At 43.4% G+C, this 21086-nt stretch overlaps 1 protein-coding gene across 1 annotated transcript in view; it reads right to left on the bottom strand.

Moving 5' to 3' along the window:
- Positions 1–21086, bottom strand: part of CDA (cytidine deaminase) — a 169974-nt gene that overhangs the window by 117863 nt on the left and 31025 nt on the right. Inside the window, exon 3 of the mRNA XM_078642999.1 lies at positions 14808–14919. Within this exon, the coding sequence (XP_078499125.1) occupies positions 14808–14919 (112 nt within the window). The remainder of the gene's footprint in view (positions 1–14807; positions 14920–21086) is intronic.

The following is a 21086-nucleotide window of genomic DNA, read 5'->3' as shown; positions in this document are numbered from 1 at the left end:
GGGGGAGCCCGGACAGTGTAGTGGTGTGTGTATAGCTGTATATGCAAGTAAATGGATGTTTGATAGTTCATTTGCATGTGTGAGTATGTGTGTGAGTAACTCAATGTATGAGTGTAGGTGTGTCACTGGATGTATAGGTGTATGAGTACATATGATGAGTGAGTACATGTATGAGTGACTATATAGAACTGTTGGTGAATGAGTGGATGTGTATGTAGATTTTGGAATTACTGAATAGGTTATTCTAACTGGTATTGGTATCTCCATTGTTTTGAACATTTTAGTTTCTATTTTTCAATGTGTGTATCAACGGTTATATTAGGGTGAGAGGAGGTCTGCCACTCTTTCACAATGATGATGTCATCAGTGATGTTATCAGTGATGTCATTTGAGATGTCATCAGTGATGTAATGAGTGATGTCACTGACCATGTAATGAGTGATGTAATATGTGACGTCATCAGCAGTGCATTGCGGGCGCGCAAGTTATAGTTAGCTGGACTAACTATAACAGGGGAATTTCAATGGTTTTGTATGAGTGAAATGTCCAGCTTACTATAACGTGGCTGAAACCTATGGTTTTTACAGTGAATTTCTAAAGTGTTTTTAAATGCTAATTCCTAACTATAACGTGGCGGAAACCTATGTTTTTTTCAGTGAATTTCAAAGGTTTTATAAATGATAATTTTTAAATGTATTAATTGTTATTTTTTTATACTGATTTACTACATTGTTTTAAAGTATTTATTTTTAGATATTTTATTTTTTTAATTACATTACATATTTTTAATATAAATTGAAAAAAATGTTTAAAAAATATTGAAATTGTAATATTTTTTTTTATTTTATATATTTTTTTATTTATATATATTTTATATAGCAAGCAATGATATCCTATGGAGGGAAATTCAAGTGACTGGTAAGTACGGTTAAAATTACTTTTCAGGATCAGTACTGGGCTGAAAGATGCAGCACTGAGGTCTCTCCTGATAACAGGTGAGTAAATCGGAATTCGTAGTTCGGCTGATTTTAAAGGAATTTTTTTAAGTTCCAAAACTCCACACAGAAGAATTTCCAAGTGAAACCAGTGAATGTTAGCCAATGGAAGAAAATTCAAGTTACTGTAAGTATGGTTAGAACTACTTTTCAGGATCAGTAGTGGGCTGAAAGATGCAGCACTGAGTTCTCTCCTGATAACAGGTGAGTAAATCGGAATTCGTAGTTCGACTAATTTTAGGGGAATTTTTTTAAATTCCAAAACTCCACAATTAGAAGAATTTCCAAGTGAAACCAGCCAATGTTAGCCTAAGGAAAGAAATTCAAGTTACTGAAAGTATGGTTAGAATTACTTTTCAGGATCAGTAGTGGGCTGAAAGATGCAACACTGAGGTCTCTCCTGATAACAGGTAAGTAAATTGGAATTCGTAGTTCGGCTGATTTTAGAGGAATTTTTTATAGCTAGGGAGCTGTGTTGCAGAGAGGTGTTCAGAGGCCATGCCCCCTTTTTACAGCACTCTGCAACACAGTTCCGAGGCGCTTACTGGAGGTACCTGTTGGGCTAGTTGGCCCCTAGGGGATCTCTGGATTTAAGAGGAATTAATTCCCCAACTTAAAACGTGCCACAGGGCATGTTTGCACACATATCACCTCAAGCCCCGCCCCCTACCTTCACCACTGTGCAAACGTGCCCCGTAGCACGTTCTAAGTTGGGGGATTAAGTTCCCTTGCATACTGGTGGTCCCTGGGGGCCAACTAGCCCACCAGGAACCTCCAATATGCGCCAGGGGGGTGCATTGCAGAGAGGTGTAAAAAGGGGCGTGGCCTCATTACACCTCTCTGCAACGCAGCCCCCTGGCGCATTTTCAGAGGGGGAACTAAATCCCCATGAATACTGGGGGTCCCTGGGTGCCAACTAGCCTATCAGGAACCTCCAGTACTCGCCAGGGGGGTGCATTGCAGAGAGGTGTAAAAAGGGACGTTGCCTAATTACACCTCTCTGCAACTGGAGGTTCCTGGTGGGCTAGTTGGCCCCCAGGGACCCCCAGTATTCAAGGGGACCTAGTCCACTCATTCTTCAATGCAAATTGCTATATATATAATGCATATTTAAATAACGAAGCAAACCACATTCACTGGATGATGTCATCAGTGATGTCATCAGTGATGTCATTTGAGATGTCATCAGTGATGTCACTGACCATGTCATGAATGATGTAATATGTGACATCATCAGCAGTGGATTGCTGGTGCGCGAAATATAGTTAGTACAACTAACTATATAGGAGCAATTTCAATGGTTTTGTATGAGTGAAATGTCCAGCTAACTATAACACCCCTAAAACTTATAGTTTTTTGAGTGAATTTTAAAGGTTTTTTAAATGCTAATTCCTAACTATATAAGGCCTGAAACCTATGGTTTTTTCAGTGAATTTCAAAGGTTTTTTAAATGCTAATTCCTAACTATGTAAGGCCTGAAAGCTATGTTTTTTTCAGTGACTTTGCAAGGTTTTTTAAATGCTAATTTCTAACTATATAAGGCCTGAAACCTATGTTTTTTTCAGTGAATTTCAAAGTTTTTTTTAATGCTAATTCCTAACTATATAAGACCTGAAAGCCCACCAGGAATCTCCAGTATGCGCCAGGGGACTGCATTGCAGAGAGGTGTAATGAAGCCATGCTCCTTTTTACACCTCTCTGCAACGCAGCCCCCGTTCATGTTTAAAGAGGGGGAACTAATTCCCCTTGCATACTGGGGGCCCCTGGGGGCCTACTAGCCCACCTTGAACCTCCAGTATGTGTCAGGGGGCTGCATTGCACAGAGATGTAATGAGGCTATGCCTCTTTTTACACCTCTCTGCAACGCAGGCCACTGGTGCGTTTGCAGAGGGGGGACTAATTCCCCTTGCATACTAGGGGTCCCTGGGTCATATCTGCCCAAACGCCGAAATTCCGAACAATTGAAAATGACTTTTCTTGAGAAACATTTGGATTTGGATTATCATGTCCTATACTTTGGAATTTTTGAAAGACCGACTTTGAGGATGCTATAAATTACTCAAGTCTGCCCGAATTGTGTGGGTAAAATTGATACCTAGTCACTTTGAATAAGAATGTACTTACGTCTCGTCTAACATTTGGAAGAAATATCTAGTTATATGACAACAGGATACCGACATAACTTGAAGGAAATAAGAACGCCCTGAAGAAGTTCTGTTGTACAGAACGAAACGCGTCAGCTGGCTGTGGTACATAAACCTAAGGAAAATAAAAGCATTTGAATATACACCAAGATTCAGCGCTTCAATAAGGACTCTAAGTGATATTATTTGATTGGACCTATTGTGCAAGTGGTGCTGTGCCAAACTTTGGAATATTCTCCACTACTCTCTACTACTTACTCTCTACTACTCCACTACTCTCTAATACTCACTGTCTAATACTCATTCTCTACAACTCTACTACTCTCTACTACTCTCTCTCTACTACTCACTCCCTACTACTCACTATCTAGTACTCTCTACTACTCACTCTCTACTACTCTCTACTCTCTACTACTCACTCTCTACTACTCTCTCTCTACTACTCACTCTTTACTACTCACTATCTACTACTCTCTACTACTCACTCTCTACTTCTCACTCTCTACTACTCTCTACTACTCACTCTCTACTACTCTCTCTCTACTACTCACTCTCTACTACTCACTCTCTACTACTCTCTACTACTCACTCTCTACTACTCTCTCTACTACTCTCTACTACTCACTATACTATTCACTCTCTACTACTCTCTACTATTCTCTCTCTCTGCTACTCACTCTCTTCTACTCTCTACTACTCACTCTTTACTACTCTCTACTACTCACTCTCTACTGCTCTCTACTACTCACTCTACTAATTACTCTCTACTACTCTCTACTACTCACTCTCTATTACTTTCTACTACTCACTCTACTATTCACTCTACTACTTTCTACTACTCACTCTCTGCTACTCTCTCTACTGCTCTCTACTACTCACTCTCTACTCTATTACTCACTCTCTTCTCTCTACCTCTCTACCTCTCTCTACTTCTCTCTCTACTAGTCTCTACCTCTCTACCTCTACCTCTCTACCACTACACCTCTACCTCTCTACCTCTCTCTACACGCACACATATACACGCATATATATGCATATGCATTTATGTGTATATATATATATACATACATATATAAACATATAATCTGCATATCTATATAAATACAAATATAAATGCATGCATACATATACATATATGCATACATATGCATGTTATTTACATGAAAGTTTTAAAAACACTAATAAAAGCAAAGCGAAAAAGCCACCTCATTACAAACAGAATGGCTTTAACTTAAACGAGGGCGAGATCTGTTGCATTTTCAATGCTTGTTTACTTTGGTTCCATCAAGAAGGCATTCAGATGTGTCACACATTTGCCATAAATTCTGAATGTTAGCACTCTAGTTGCTCATTAGATCACTGTAGTAAAGCTACTGCTCACCAGGGAAGTCTGCTGCTAATCATACTTTCTATGGCAAAATGAACCCCCTCATTTTGTTCCTTTTTAAATTAAATGTTTTCAGACTTACCACTTCATTCCAATCAAGATGGCTTCTGGTGTGCCATACTTTTGTCATAAGTAAGACTGTTAGCGCTCTAGTTGTTCTTTAGAACACTCTAGGAGGCTGCAGTAGAACACAAAGGAATCAACTGACAGTCTCTGTCCTGTTACATTGGTGGTCAAGCATGTTGGCGAGGAGAGGGAACATGGCGGCGGCAGGCTAACGCCCGTCGCAGAGCTCCGTAGCTCAGCGGTACTGTAGAGGGCGAACGCCAAATAACGGACTAAGAGGAACGCGGGCCTTATTCTGCCTATGCGGTGAGATAATCAGTTTACTTCTTTTTCCTACCTTTGGCCATTGTCAGACACGTTTTGTTGTTCCCCTAGGAGAGCCGACTGCAGCGCTCGGAGGCGCTAGGACCCCGGAGACGCATGGCGTGCGGTGTCAGGGGGAGAGCCGAGTTCAGCGATAGTCGATCCTCCTCTCGGCCAGCGTCAGGAGCGGGATCAGCAGGATCAGTGAAGCCGACGTGCTCAATCAGCAAGCAATGGGTGAGGTTGTGGGGTCGTGCGAAATCTGCAAACCTCACCATCCAGTTTCGTGGGCCTGTTTACCGGTCTCGGGTCAAATTCTCGGAGCAGACAGCAAGCGGAGTCAGCTTTAACAACACTGGTAAGGCAGTTCCAAAAAAGGGGGGGCTGCATGGATTTACAACTGTTGTCTTCTGTTCAATCAGTTCAGCCTCTACCTGGAACAAAGAGCGGGACATTGCTTACTATAGTGGGGGTCGGGGGGTCTAGCTCTAAAGTAGTCCCTATTCAATCGGCTGAGTGTTTAAGTGACACCTCGGGGAAAGAATCTATAGTTAACAGAAACAGATATCAACTAAGGTCCAAGCAAGACCTGAAGTCAAAGGGGCTATTGAACTCTGCTGATAGCTTTGAGAGAGGTGGTCCATCCCCTGTAACCCCGTTTAAAAAGAAGAGACAGATAGGGGTTAAGAAAGCTGGGACATTAAAGGTGACCTGCCAGCCACAGTCTCAGAGAAATACTCCATCGCTTGAAGCCTACTTCAAAATTATGGAGCGCGTGGCGGGTCCAAAGGAGAAAGCGAATGAGGCTATTCAGTCTCAGTCTCAGTCTCTGTCCCTGCCTCAGTCACAGCCTGATTCCGAACCTGAGCCAGCAGTAATAACGTTGGAAAACCGGTATACACCTCTTGAAAATGTTCAAGATGATGCGGAGTCAGCGACCTTAACAACAACTGGTAGAGAGGGGTCTGCCGAGCCTGATGTAGACAGCACACAGGGCTCCCCGGCGCTCTCTCAATCAACGGGGTTGTCTAGCCTTCCATCACCATCACAGACACAGGCTTCAGCGACTCCTACTCATGGGGGTTCAACAACGGTTCACTCTGAAGGAGATATGATCAGCTCCTTATTCAAGTCCCTCAGGGAGGATCTCCTGAGGAAATTTGAGGTCTCAGAAAGCAATCAGAGGGGCCTCCACGATAGATTCGACCACCTCGAGGCAAAATTAGAGGACATTTCTGCCCGTACAAACGTTTTAGAATCTAAGGTCTCTCTATTATCTGATTCCACGCTGGATAACGCCAAAGATATAAGTTCCTTAAAGGCACAAAATCGGTCTTTAATGATGGACATAGAGAAACTTGAGATGCATACACGCAGAAACAACCTCCGAATTTTGAAAATACCAGAAGGAGAGGAAGTCGAGGATATTAAGGGCTTTGTGTGCAAGCTCTTACGAGAAGAGGTCTTGAAGGATCGGCCAGACATTGATTTGGAGTCGGAAATCCAGAGAGTGCACAGGGATCCCTTCAGGCTACATCCTGATCGGAAGGCCCCAAGGAAAATATTGGTCAGCTTCCAAACTTACAGCATCAAGGAACTCGTTTTAAATAGGTGCCTCTCCAAATCTCCCTTACACTATCGAGCCAATCCTTACTTAATCCGCTCCGATATTGGAGGTCGTACTGCCCAGAGTGCCAGAACTCAGGGCATTAGGCGCGCAGGTTCAGATGAAGTTCCCTGCACTGCTAAAGGTCATGTGGAACAATAAAATTTATAACTGTAACTACCCAGAGGAGGCAGACGATCTCTTGTCAAAAATGAGAAAATAGCTCAGTATAAGGGTATAAGTCAGCTGATCCGTGGAGTTGTTAAGAGGTGAATTAAATTGGGAGTCGATGACAGTCACTAATAGAGTTAAAAGTGTATAAGAAATCAGGAATCACAGAGATTAATACAGAGCAGATGGAGGTTAAGAAAAGGGAAGGTTGGGAAAAAAAGGGGGGTCTCCCCCATATTGACTGCTTAAATAATATATGCAAGCAATAGCATCTCCCCTTCACAAGTAGTAACTCCTTGAAAAAAAAAAAAGAGCACAGGTATAAAAAAAAAAGGGGCATAGGAAAAAAAAAATAATAAAACCTACATACACACGAAAATCCTGCTTTAGTCATATAAGAGGGTGCAGTACCGCAGGAGCAGGGGGTTCCCCATAGGCGAGGCCAGCGCCTATTCTGATGGGAGGGTTCCCCGTGGGAGGGTTAGGGTTGGGTCAAGGGGGGAGGGTAAAAATAAAAAGTCCTCATATAATGTAAAAACCAGCAAGTCATTCAGCATATTGAAAGGTGGGAAGGTTACTTTTGATAGACTACCATGGCTGCTAGTATGCTGAATAGTAAGAAAATCCTCTCTTGGAATCTTAATGGAGTTGGGAGCGTAAAGAAACAAGCTAGGGTCTGTGAAGTTTTAAAAAACTCAGAGGCAATAGTCTGTCTATTACAGGAAACTCATTTAGAGGCAAAGTTATGTAAACAGGTTTTTGGTAAACTAGGTTGGGTAGAAGAGGTACTCTGTTCAAGGCAGACGGGGGTAACTAGGGGGATAGCTATTATCACAAGAGCCAATAAGGGGATAAAAATCCGGAAATGGGACACGGACCAGTCCGGCAGATGGTTAGTGGCGGCTATGTTAATAGATAATGCCCCTTATACCTGTGCGGTGTATTATGGGCCCAACAAGGATAACTCCAACTTCCTTTTGAAGCTAGAGGGAAGTCTATTACAGTATAATGCGCCAGTAATATTAAGAGGGGACTTTAATTTGGTTTTTGATAGCCTGTTGGATCGTACCTCCAGAGTGAAATATTCTACCCCAAAAAACTCTCTCCTAGTTTTAAGAAACATTATGAAAGATTTTAATATCTTAGACGCATGGAGAGCTAAGTACGGTGCTGTTAAGGAGTATACCTTTTACAGCAAGAAATACAAACACTACTCAAGAATTGATTATTTCTTACTAGATCGTACTTTAATCCCGGACATAGTGTCAGTAACCCATTTTCCGCTAGGTCTCTCAGATCATTCAGCGATAGAGCTCACATTAAACTTCAGATTTAAGCCAACTGCGGTCAGATGGACCCTGGACAGAACCCTCTTGCTGCAAAATCAGACTATGTCCAAGGTCAATGAAAGCATATCTGAGTTTTTCCTTTTTAACATAGGCACCGGCTCAGAACAACTTGTCTGGGATTCCTTCAAAGCGTACCTAAGGGGCATTTTGAGTTCCCTGATGTCTTTTAAAAGAAAATCATTAAAAATAAGAGAAATTCAAGACCTCGAAGGAATCAAAAAGAAGCAACTGGAGTTACAGACAGCAGTCCGGTTGGATAGGGAAAGCATTCCTAGGCTAGAAAAAGAACTTCTGGATCTCCAATCTCAATTCCAGGCAAGAAGTGATAAAGTCATCAAGGACAGATGGGAAGTTAGCAAAATAAAGAACTTTGAATATGGGGAGAAATGTGGAGCCCTTCTTGCCTGGAAAGCAAGGGCTGATAAGAGTAGGAACAACATGGACTCCCTAATCCATCGAGTATCTGGGATTGTGTTAACAGGAGATGATCAGATCAGGGAGGAAGCGAGAGGATTCTTTAAGGACCTTTACCAAGAGGTCGGTGGCATTGAATTAGACGCAGTGGATTCTTGGTTGGGCCAGATAGATCTGTCCCAACTACCTGAGGAGGCAAAGACCTTTTTGACCAGTGAGATCACAGAAGCGGAAGTGAGGGCGCAGCTGAAGAAGATGATTCGGGCGAAAGCGGCAGGCCCAGACGGTCTACCATCGGAAGTTTACGAAGATAACTTAGAAGCAATCCTGCCCGTCCTCGTACCACTTTTTAATAGAATTCTTCTTCAAGTGGAAAACACACCTACCTCCTGGCTCGAAGCTACTATCGTACTAATAGTAAAACCAAATAAGGACCCCCAGAGGTTAGAATCTTATAGGCCGATCTCTCTTCTGAACGCTGATCTGAAAATCTTCTCTGGGTTACTAGCTTCCAGGCTAGCAAAAGCCATTAAGTTAATAATTCATCAGGATCAGAGAGGCTTCATACCAGGTCGACAGCTTAACGAACTCACTTTTCAGGTTTTGGGGGCAATAGATCTCGCAGAAGAAAGGCGCCTCCCTCTTACAATAGTAGCGATAGATGCCGCTAAGGCGTTCGACCAGGTAAACTGGGTTTTCCTCTGGGAGACAATGGCTAAGCTGGGGTTCCCATCCATGTTCGTCTAAGGAATTAAATCTTTATATAAAGAGCCTCGTGCCAGAGTCCTGATCAACGGGGGCATGACGGATTGGTTCAACATCTCCAGAGGCACAAGGCAGGGCTGTCCCCTGTCTCCCCTACTGTTCGACGTCTACATCGAGCCCTTTGTGTGTTCCCTAAGATCTGAGCCTAATATCCTGCCCTTTAAAATGGGGGAAGTTGAACTTAAAACTGCCTTATACGCAGATGATCTTCTCCTCTATACTATCAACCCTATAGAATCGATCCCCTTATTATTTAAATTATCTGAAGAATTTGGGAGGGTGTTGGGGTATAAAATAAATAAGGAGAAGACCGAAATTATGAGCTGGACTAGTTCCCCCCCAGTACAGGGCGCCAAACTAAAAATGAGGTATTTAGGAATACAGCTTACACAGAAACTAGCAGACACCGTCAAAACCAGCAGGCAGGGGGTAGTAAAGGAAGTTAGTAAGTTACTATCAAGGTGGGGGACTCTTCCTTTGAACATCTATGGAAGAGTGAACCTTATAAAAATGATCATTCTACCTAAAATAACTTTTCTGTTTAACAACATACCATTATCTTTTGACCACAAGGACATTCCTAAGCTACAAGGGAAAATAGGTTCATTTATTTGGGCCACAAAATCTCCTAGAATTGCTTGGAGGAAGCTGAGAAGGGGGCTGAAGCAGGGTGGCCTTGCACTACCAGATCTCTTGACGTACTGTTACGCCTTTCAGCTTAAGAACTTTAGAATTTTGGCGAACAGGCTCGACTCTTCCTCGCACGGTCGCCTATTTCAGGCTATGTTATCTGACCAGTCACTCAGTCCAGACTTCTTTCTGTACAAATTTGCCCATCAAAAATTCTACAAAAAGGTCCGCCTGAAAATCCTGCAGGCATCGTTAAGAACCTGGCTGTATCTCCGGAAAATCTCGCAAATCCCCTACTATAATATGCACGCTCCCATCTGGGATTCACCCGGTACCCCCGATTGTCTGTTGGACAGATTGGCAACCCCATTGAGAGAGGCGGGGGTAGTAAAGTGGGCAGACCTTAGTACTAACACCCAATTGTTAGACTGGGACTAATTGGTTAATTTAACTGGGGGGTCCTTAACAAGATTCAAGTTTTATTAATTGTCTTCATGGTGGGGGAGACAAGATTGGGGGACGCAGGAGGAGCCCCAATTTCTAGATCTTATTGAAAGAGGCGGGGTCTGGAGACGTGAGGTTGCCTTCTGGTATAACACTCTGATCGGGGCAAAAGACACTTTAACGTCCGAAATACCTGACCTTTGGAGTGGAGATATAGTAGGGGACCCGGAGGAGCTTAGGAAAATCTGGACTGATGCATTTGTTATTTCACAAAAGACAATTAAACCAGCTAACCTCAGAAGGAATCACCTATTTACAACCTACAGGGTGTATTGGACTCCCGCCAAGCTCTCCAGGTTATCAGCAGAGAGGTACTGTTGCCCAAAATGTAAGCTGGGAGCAGCTGACGATCTGCATATGTTTTTTGAGTGCTCACAAATCATCAGTTACTGGAGACAGGTGTGCCGGTTTTTGGAAGAGGTTTTGTTAACATCAATTACATGCTGCCCTAGATTAATCTTTTTCGGGCTCCCTCCGGGGTACGTGCTTAACGACCCAGTTACCCAATTTATCTTCTATGTCATTGTGATTGCTAGGAGAGAAATATGTAGAGAGTGGAAGTCGGTGGCTCTCCCAAAATTCGCAGACTGCCTGAGGAATGTTATGATGATTAGTCAGTCGGACATGGTGTGTGGTGGCGAAAGCGCTAGCAAAGTGTGGTCAGCTTTAACATCCTGGGCCGAAAGATAATCGAAGTCCAATGATTATGCCAGAGGTTATAGGCATGGTCCTCCCAGGTAACGTGTCGAAGGGGGAGTAGGACTAAGAAATAGCCTGCCTCTGGGCGATCTCCATATGCTTGCACATTCCATCAAGGGCAGAATCTAAGAAAACTAAGTGTGCAAATGGCACGGAGTTATCCCACTTAGAGGTTATATCTGCTGGTGGCATATATGAGGACACAAAAAAAAATAAAAAATAAAAAAATAAGTAAGACTGTTAGCGCTTTAGTTGTACTTTAGAACACTCTGGGGCATTCTGTCATTGGGCTATACTTGGGCTACATCTGGGTGATATTTGGGCTACATTTGGGCTCTTTTGTCTCTGGTGGCCATCTTGGGAGACTGCATGTAAGAATTTTTTAATGAAATAGAAGAGGATTTGGGAAGTCACTCAAAATGTGCCCTAATTTTTCTTTCTGCAGCACTAATCATACTTTCTATGGCAAAATATACCCCTTCATTTTGTTCCTTTTTAAATTAAATGTTTTAAGAGTTACCACTTTATTCCAATCAAGATGGCTTCAGGTGTGCCATACCTTTGTAATAAGTAGGACTGTTAGCGCTCTAGTTGTTCTTTAGAACACTCTAGGAGGCTGCAGTAGAACACAAAGGAATCAACTGACAGTCTCTGTCCTTGTTGGATGTACATGTTTTACTGAGAATGTCAGACTTCATTCTCACATGACTGAGAAAGATAATGTGAATTTACAGAAAATATACTTTCAGTTTAGCTTATAGATCCCCTTCCAAACCACTGTGGGAAAAGCATGAGATAATAGTTTTCTTTCAAACATGATTCATGATATCCCAGCAGGAGGCTTTTTCACATGGTAAAATCACCTTAGAACACACCACAAATCCTAAAATGAGTATGGTACCATCAACAAATGATTTATAATGTAATTAAAGTCCTAAAACCCTCTATTAACTACAATGCTTTTTAATGAGGTGCTATCATATATATTGGTCCCAAGATGGCTGCCAACACTTCTTGGATGAAGTGCTGACAGCCAATCAGATCTCACGATGAGATGTGTGGTTAGGATCCGCCCAGATATTTATGTGTTTTTGAAGTTAATTTTCATAAAAACCACTGGAGCAATTTTCACCAAATATTGGAAAGGCACTTCTGCGTACCAGTCCCTACAATTTTGCCAAGTTTGGTGTAATTCCGTTCAGCGGTTCGGGCTGTAGCCTTGTCAGAACGTCCTATGGAAATTAACATGGGGAAAACACGTTTTGGGACCCCCCTTTTTTCTCAGCCCCCACTTCACGAATCCCCCCGAAATTTGCAGGGAAGGAGCGCAGCGGAGCTGGCCAAATTTTGGAAAATTACACGCAAATTCCTCAACCGGCGCCAAAGTTATTCCCGATAGAATGTTGCGGATTTCCTATGGTAGCTAGGTCCTAACTATATATACCTACTGGTTATCGCCAGTAGGTAATATATATTTATATATATATATATATATATATATATATATATATATATATATATATATATATATATATATATATATATATATATATAAATTTAGCTTCTCCTCCTTTCACGGTGCAGAGAACCACAGGACACAGTAGGGTTTTTCAAAAGTAGTTTTATTCTTGAGGCTTGCATGACCGGTTTCGGCGTGTAGCCTTTCTCAAATGCATTCCTCAACAGCATGTTTTCCTTTCATTATTTTTTTTATATATATATATATATATATATATATATATATATATATATATATATATATATATATATATATATATATATATATATATACATATATATATATATATATATATATATATATATATATATATATATATATATATATATCCAGGCTCCAAGGTTACACCAAACAACGAGTCACTTCTGTGAGCGGGTGCCGCTACACGGTGGCGTATCCGTGAAATAAATGAAGGCTCAGAGTTTTCTCTCCTTTCTGAGAAAAAAACGAATAGCACTCACGGGAACAGTAGCAAGAAAAGTGGGTTTAATTACGCCTTAGACAGACGCGTTTCGGGAGAACACTCCCTTCTTCCATGTCAAACACTCGCGCATTGCGCGCCACCATTTTTTAAACAGTTACCAACGGTCCAATGACACAAATGAGGGACCACGCTCACTTAGAAAATACATGGGCGCCATCTTGTAAATGCTAAAATGCATTGCAGAACATACAATTTCTGTCACATTATCTCGTCTAAGTCGCGCATCAATATTGCGTCTTAAACATTATAAAACATATAGTTTTAATCTATGTTATCTTGCCGTGGATCGGCAAAGCAACCCATATGGGTTGCCACGTCCCTTCTCTTTTGTAATCAATAAAAGTTACATTCAAACATTACTATCTTAAACACATAGCCTGTGAAATCAAAATCTCCTATATATACATCAATAAATCCTTTCATTCCGTGGGATGAATATCTTATACCACAGGTCCCTGCCGAAATATACAAAAATTCACAATTCATCTAACACATTGTATCAAAAGATATTCCATCACTGCAACAGAGTTCATTGTTCATTTCATGGTTCACAAGTGTATGGACAAATCCTCACCACTATTGAGCCCACCCGGTGCCTTTGTTTGCATATCTACTATATATCTCGACTCCAGTCTCCTGAGCTTTAATAACCTTCACCCCCTCTAGGTGTATCAGGTACTTGATCTAAACAAAAGTACTTGAGGAGATTTCTATCGCTCTGATGTTTAGTTGCAAAATGTCTCGCGACCGGGTATGCAAAATCTTTTTTAGCTATAGCCCGCATGTGCTCCAGTATGAACGAGCAAATACAGCAAACATGTTTTTCCTTATGATATGGGTTAAGTAACTTCTCCCACCCAAACTGATTTTTAAATATTTTGCAAATCGATTTACTTTACTCTTCAATTGTTTAAATATGTCATCTAAAAAGACACCAGTTTTACCATCAGTCCTGAAAAAAAACTCTTTAAATATTTCAAAACGCCCTGGGGGTCATTGCATGCTCATCCTATATGTATTTTTTTACATTTATTTAACCATTTACCATGTCCGTAAATGATGTAAAGGCTGCCACAACATATTGCTCATGTTGTGGCCAGCCAATAAGGTTTGGCTATTCCACTTTAAACTAGCCAGTTAGAGAAAAGCTGGACACCAACAGTCCAGATATACCTAACATTTAAACCCTTTATGCCCAACCTGAGTCCCCTCCCCCACTTTTAATGCTAATTTCTTGAGAACAGCCGAATAGATTTACACCAAATCACTGAAAGCATTCTTCCTGAGTACATATCTAACTTTTTTCCAAATTTGATGTAATTCAGTTCAGACATTTTTTCCTGTATCAGAGAGAAATCTTTCCTTGGGGAAGTCACATGAGAATTGCACTTTTGGGACCACCCCCTCCTGCCCTCTTTTCCTTGGACCCTGCTTGATGGATCGGTGCAAGACTTGCAACAAAGGAAGTCGAGGTGAATGAATCTTTATTGTTTAGAAAGTTTCATGCATATTTTTTCAAACAGCACTTAGTCTGTCTTGTGAGTCCCAATTGCCCCGGGGTAACCTCTCAGAACAGGTTTGAAACAGTCATCCACTTAGTAACTCTCGAGGGTGGAGCGCCTAAGCCAAAATTCCACTTGAGGGAAATCTAATTTGTCACCACCACTTGACATCAGTTGCCGAATCTTGTCTTGCCTGCTTATTTCCCAAAGAGAGTGGTACGGAGAGAATGCCAAGTTGAAAACAGTGTATTTCACACTTAAAAGCTTACCTTGCGATGGCAATGGCTCTGAAGTTCCTACTGCCATCTGAGATAGCTTTCTGAATCGCCGTCCGCTCAGCACAGATGCCCAAAGTGTAGCATGCATTCTCCACATTGCAGCCTGCAATACAGAGACATGTGTGATAAAAGAGTTTAAATTAATTTACGGCTATTTTCTTATGAGAGTGGCTCAGAAACACCAATATTTAAGTAGTTCACAACAATGTAGTGAAAGAGAGCTACTTTCATTGCAACTTTTTCTATAACACCCAATCCACAGTTTTGTCATTTCCAAGCCAGGTTATGTTCATATGCTATGTTAATATAATTTTTATCGTGCCCAAAAATCTCCCATTTATATCGCGCACAAATCACCCAGAGAGGGGCAACATGGTGCAGAGCAAAAAACACATGCAGTAGCTGAAACTGCAGAATTAAAAGAGCAATGTCTTTAGCAGTTTCCTAAATTGGAGATGCTAAGTGCATAGTAGGGTATGGAGGGGTAACCGGTTTCAATACAGAAGGGCTAGGTAAGAAAAAGACCTGCCCCCAGTGTGGGTCCTTCTGACCTGTGGGACCTTCAACAAAGCTCTTTCACTGGATCTTAGAAGTCTGGCTAAACAATAGAAGGTGAACTTAGGAGATAGGTAGCTGGACCTTTCCCTATAAGAGAGTTGTGTGTCCAGCAGCAGATTTTAAAAATAATTATTTTTGGGATCAGTAACAAATGATGGGAACTCAGATGGGGAGATGATGCCGCTCCAGCTGGGAGATTGCAAATTAGATGAGCAGTGGTATTATGCACAACTTAAAGTTAGATAATAGCATCTCATTTGCAGAGGCCAGAATGGCATTGCCATAAACCAAATGACTGTTGACTTATGCTTGCACCTAGAGTTTTCCTCACTGTGAGAGGGTGGAAAGTGAAAACTCTCCTCAACAGGTGCATCAAGTAAAAACAGATGCTAGTAGTAGACAAGCCCTACACTTTCATATAAAGAGTTTGATCCAATCGGTCACCCAGGTTCTTGACTCCTTGTTTGGGGCTAGGAACTGCACCAAGTTCCAGAGACCATCGGTCGGAGACTCAAAGATGTTGCCAAACAACATAATCTCAGTTTTGCCTGCATTCAACGGGAGGCAATTAACTGTCACCCAGTAGACAATTGCTTTGATCTCAGATGAAAAACATTGTTTAACTTTGCCTAGATCTTCATCAAAGGAGATTGTTAGCTGCATATCATCAGCATAATATATTAACTTTAATCCAAAGGTTTTGATGATTTTAGCATGGGGGGGCCACATAGATGTTAAGCGTACGGCTGAGACACGAGCCCTGTGGCACACCCTTGTCCAGTAACATGGTGCAGGATTCTTAGGAGCCCAAAGTGATAGTTTGGGTTCTATTGCTAAGAAAATCTTCACCTGAATGCAATGCTAAGCCCTGAATTCCAATCTCCTTAAGGCTTTGTATCAACCTACAATGAGATACAGGATCAAATGCCGCAGATAACTCCAGCAACACAAGCAAGGATGGAATGTTGGTAATAAGGGAGCATCTGATACAGTCAGCGACAGCTACCAGGGCTGTCTCTGTGCTGTGGAAAGGCCTGAACCCAGATTGCGATGGGTCCAGAATCTTATTGGCCTCAAGGTAGTCCATAAGTTGCTTCTGTATTTGGCTTTCCAAGAAAGAGCTTGCCCAGTAAAGGAAGCCGTGAAATCGGCCAATAGTTGATTAGGTTCACAGGAGACAGGTTAGCCTTCTTTTGAATCGGCATGACCTGTGTCACATTCTATACCACAGGGATCTTCCTTGTATTGATGGATACATTAAATAGAGAGCATATGGCAGGGACCAGCTGATAAGACAAGATAGCAAAGATCCTGGGGGACCAAATATCCAAAGCAGATCGTGATTTAGCTATGACAAGAGCTTTCTGGATTAACTCAGGTGAGAAATTGCTAAAAGTTGCCTCCGTTTGTAGTGCAGTTAGAAGAAGGTGAATTAGATTTAATCTCCTTGCAGTCCTGGCCCGATGAACTAGGGAAGTTATATTAAATTACTTTGATTTTGGCTTGAAAGTAATTGAAAAGAGAGACACATAGTGCTTGTGATGCAAGTTTTTCTTGTGAGCAGGTGTTGGACTTGGCCCTTTTTGCAGGGTCATCCCTGAACTTTTTGCCTTCCTCCTGGTATTTTTTCTGACCTGGTGTTGGTGGTTTTAGGACTCTGGGCACTTTGTCACTGCTGTCCAGTGTAAAGTGCATGTGCTATCTACAGTAAAACGTGGTAAGATTGGTCTACACATGTCTGGCATATTGAATTTACCTATCAGTCCTTTGTAAAGCGGTATCCCAGAAACCAAGGGCCAGTAAATTAAATGCTACTGGTGGGCTTGCAGCGCTGACTGCGCCACCCACCAAAGTAGCCTTTCAAACCTGTCTCAGGCCTCTGGCATTGCAGGGCCTGTGGGCGCAGTTTACTGGCGCTGTGATGTGGCACATAAAGTGGGTACCACGTCTGTGACTCCCCTTTTCCTAAATATCAGTCACCCCTAAGGTGGGCCCTAGCTAGCCCTATGGGTAGGGTACATTGTAGGTAAAAGGTAGGACATGTGCCTTAACTGTGTGGCATGTCCTGGTATTGGCAAACAGCCATTTTGGTTTCTCACTATTGTGAGGCTGCCCTCTCATAGGTATACATTGGGGATTCCATGATATGTGTTTCAGTGGTAATTCCTGATCTGAGAGGAGTAGAGTGATCAAGTTTGGTAAGTTTGGAATAGTGGTAATAAATGATGCGTAATGGTGTGCACGGATTTATTATCGCTATATTAGGAATGCCACTTTTAACAGTTGGCATTTCAGTGTGCTATGTATCTGTGTGCCTGCCTGATGTGTATTACATGTCTGGCTCTGGAGTGACAGGGGCCGGTGAGGTGCAGTGGCGCCAGAGGGGCTGTGTGAGTCAGCGCTAGGCTGAATCGGCCTGATCTGCATTTGGAGTAGTGGGAGGAGTAACCCCTGACCCTAAATAAGTCTGTGCCTGCCTAGTACAATGCTGGCTCCGCCCCCTGTGGTGTGTCTTGGGCCAAGACCTACCTTATCAATGGGGACTGTTGTACACTTGTTAAGTGCCCCCCAGAACTGTTTGGAAATGGGTCCCAAGCCCTGTGCCAGGGCAGAACAAAGAGGACATGTAGTATAAGTATTGGGGCTGTGCCCCATGTAAAGGGTACCTACTTGGAGCTGAAGGACTGCTGGGCGCTAGGAGGAACCGCCACAAAGGATCTCCCTCTGCTAAAGGGCCATGTGAGCTGGCCTGCCTGGGCCCACCTCTGCCCCTTGTGATTTGGGGTGCAGTGCATCGTGAGCGCTTGATCCATCCCCCTCAGGGCTTGGCGGATCCTGCCCTGCTGTACTTAGCAGGCTTAGCGCTAAGAGAGCGCTGGATGCCTTAGGAGGTGCCTCCCCTTTGCTTTGGGGACATTCTCTCCCTGGTTACCTTTGGGCATTGTGCATCAGGAAACTGCCAAAGGAGCACTCATTTTGCGGGAGAAGTCTGGGCTGAGCCCCCACCCCGGGGTGTGCTGATCTCCGTGGCCACTCGTGAGCAAACCAGACATCAGGCAAGGAGAACCTGACCGTGGGCGGGGCTGGCTGGAGGAAACAGAGCGGAAGCCAGGCGAAGGCTGAGCCTGGCAGAGAGCGTGGAACTTGCAACTAGGAGAGACGCCGCAGAGCCTGAATTCAGGCGAGAGCCTACCCTGCGTTGCCATGTCCAGAGGCCAGAGAAGATTGTGGAATCAACTGAGACTTCGCTCCGTGATCAACGAGGCCGGAAGTCAGGTGGAAGGAGCCTGACCGTGGACGGGGCTCCCGTATTCACGAGAAGAACCCACCGTGCTGCCGGAGTCTGCTGGGGGTCGGGCCAGTAGCCAGAAAAAGGACCAGAGAAGGGTCTACTCGTCAGAATGGGACAGAGGCGCCACAAGTATGCAAGTGAGAGGTCCCGGGGAGGGGGGCCTAGATCTGGCTATTGGTGCAGAAGAGCTCGGGGTATAACCTCGACGGAGGCCCCAGAGCAGGAGTGCTCCAAATTTTCAGCATGGTCACAGCTGCTCCGAACGATCACGAGCATCTGCATGCTTAGCGCAGCAATGGGGGCATTCTCCAGTGAAGGAGACGTGGGTGAGTTTCTTATTATTATTATTCTTTTTGTGTTTTATAGAGCGCGAACATGACCCGTGAGGGTATCAGAGCGCTTTACATGGTATACATTGTTGAACAAACAAAATGATTAAGGTGCAGGGACAAACAAGATCAACATGTATGGTTACAATCATCGTCAGAGTCAGAAGCAAAAACAAGGTTCCAAATGTTCTCGTTGTGGGCAGTTGGTGATATGGGAAGGCGGTAGTCATAGAGTAGCCCGCTCAATGGAGTGGTTGCAGGTAGGCCTTAGGCAAGGAATTTAGCCATGAGGAAGGTTTTGGTCTCATTTTTGGAGTGGCTAGAAGAGGGATTTTCCTAATGAAAGGTGGGAGAGAGTTCCAAAATCTTGGTGCTACTCCGGTGAACGCCCTGTTGTAGGTTCTTTTTTTTTTTTTTTAAAGGAGGCAGGTTGGAGCAGGAGGTTTCTGGCGGACCTAGAGTTCCTGCTTCCCCTGGATATCACTAATTTCTATGCCAGATAAGCAGGGGAGTTTGTGTATAGGGCCTTGTGTATAGTGCAAGCCAATTTCAGCTGGATTCTGGCCTCTAGGGGGAGCCAGTTTAGCGCTTTCATGTGTGGAGAGATGTGGTCAAACATCCTGGTACCTGTGAGTAGTCTGGCAGCCGCATTGAGGCAGGCTTTTAGAGGCGCTAAGGAGGTCTTAGGGAATCCTGTGAGGGTGGAACAGCCGTATTCCAGTCTGGAGATGACAAATGCCTGAAATGCCATTTTTAAGTCTGGTGCATCGATGAGAGGTTTCAGCTTCTAGAGGTAGCTCAAGTGGAATCTGGCTGCTTTGGCCATCAAGTTAATGTGGTCTCTCATATTGAGGTTACTGTTGAGGATTATGCCCAGGGATTTGGCAGAGTCCACAATGGTCGGTGGGCAGTTCAGGGCTGTGATGGCCGTAATCCAGGGCTGAGTCTCCGGGTTGGCTTTTGATGGGGAGATTAGGAGAAATTCAGTTTTCTTTGCATTCAGTTTGAGTTGGTTATTGGCTAGCTATTGGACAGTTAATTTCGGGGTCTCGTTCAGGGAGAGGATCTCATTGAGCGAGGAGATGTTGATGTATATTTGGGTGTCGTCCACATACATATGGTAGGAGATGTTGGCGGAACGGAGAACTTCGGTGAGTGGCTCTAGGTAAAGGTTAAAGAGGGTGGGAGAGAGGGTTGAACCTTGGGAGACTCCGACTGTGACCGGGGCAGGAACTGATAGTTTTCCATTGATGAGGAATCTCTGAGAGCGGTTGTGGAGGAAGGACCTGAACCATTCTAGTACCACGGCATGCAGACCCATCCTGAGTCTGAGGCGTTCAAGTAGTTTTTCATGGTTGACCGTATCGAAGACGGAGGATAGATCAAGGAGGATTAGAAGGCAGGTTTTGCCTTGGTCTAGGGCTTGGAGGGCATTGACCACGATGTGGAGCATAGCGGTTTTGGTGCTGTGCCCTGGTCTGAATCCAGATTGGAAGTCATCTAGTAGGTGGAAGTTGTTGATGTGCTGGCTAAGTTGCTGTTGAACACACTTCTCCAATACTTTGGCTAGTAGCGGGATATTGGAGATAGGTCTGAAATTGTCTGGGGAGGCTGGGTCCAGTGAAGGTTTTTTCAAGATGGGGAGGACTTGGCCGGCTTTCAAAGGGTCCGAGATCAAGCCCTGCTGGGGAGAGGCGTTAATATTTGTAGTCCAGCAAGGAATGATGGATTGGGAGGCAACGGCAAGGCAGTTGGAAGATAACGGATCATTGAAGTGGTTCTTTGGTTTAAAGGTAGAGAGGATTTTTGAGATGGAGTTTTCATTATAGTATTCGAAGTCAGTCCAGCGGGCTTTGTTTTTAGGAGAGGCCAGGATGGAAGGAGCGGAAGTGTGTGGCAGAGCAGGCGGGTGTTGGGAGCAGGTGGTGGTACTGAGTTCAATTCCTAATGCCGTGATTTTATCAGCGAAGAAGGAGGAAAATTCATCTGACGATATTAGCGATTTGGGAGATTCTTTCGGTGTTTTAGCCAGTTTATTAGATTGGAATTTGACCAGTTCAAAGAGCTTTTGGGGCCTATTCTTGGCGTTCC

This window comes from Lissotriton helveticus, chromosome 5_1 (assembly GCF_964261635.1).
Source record: "Lissotriton helveticus chromosome 5_1, aLisHel1.1, whole genome shotgun sequence".
Lineage (NCBI taxonomy): Eukaryota > Metazoa > Chordata > Amphibia > Caudata > Salamandridae > Lissotriton > Lissotriton helveticus.
Note: the sequence above shows the minus strand (reverse complement) of the source record. Positions and strands in the feature narration are given on the sequence as shown.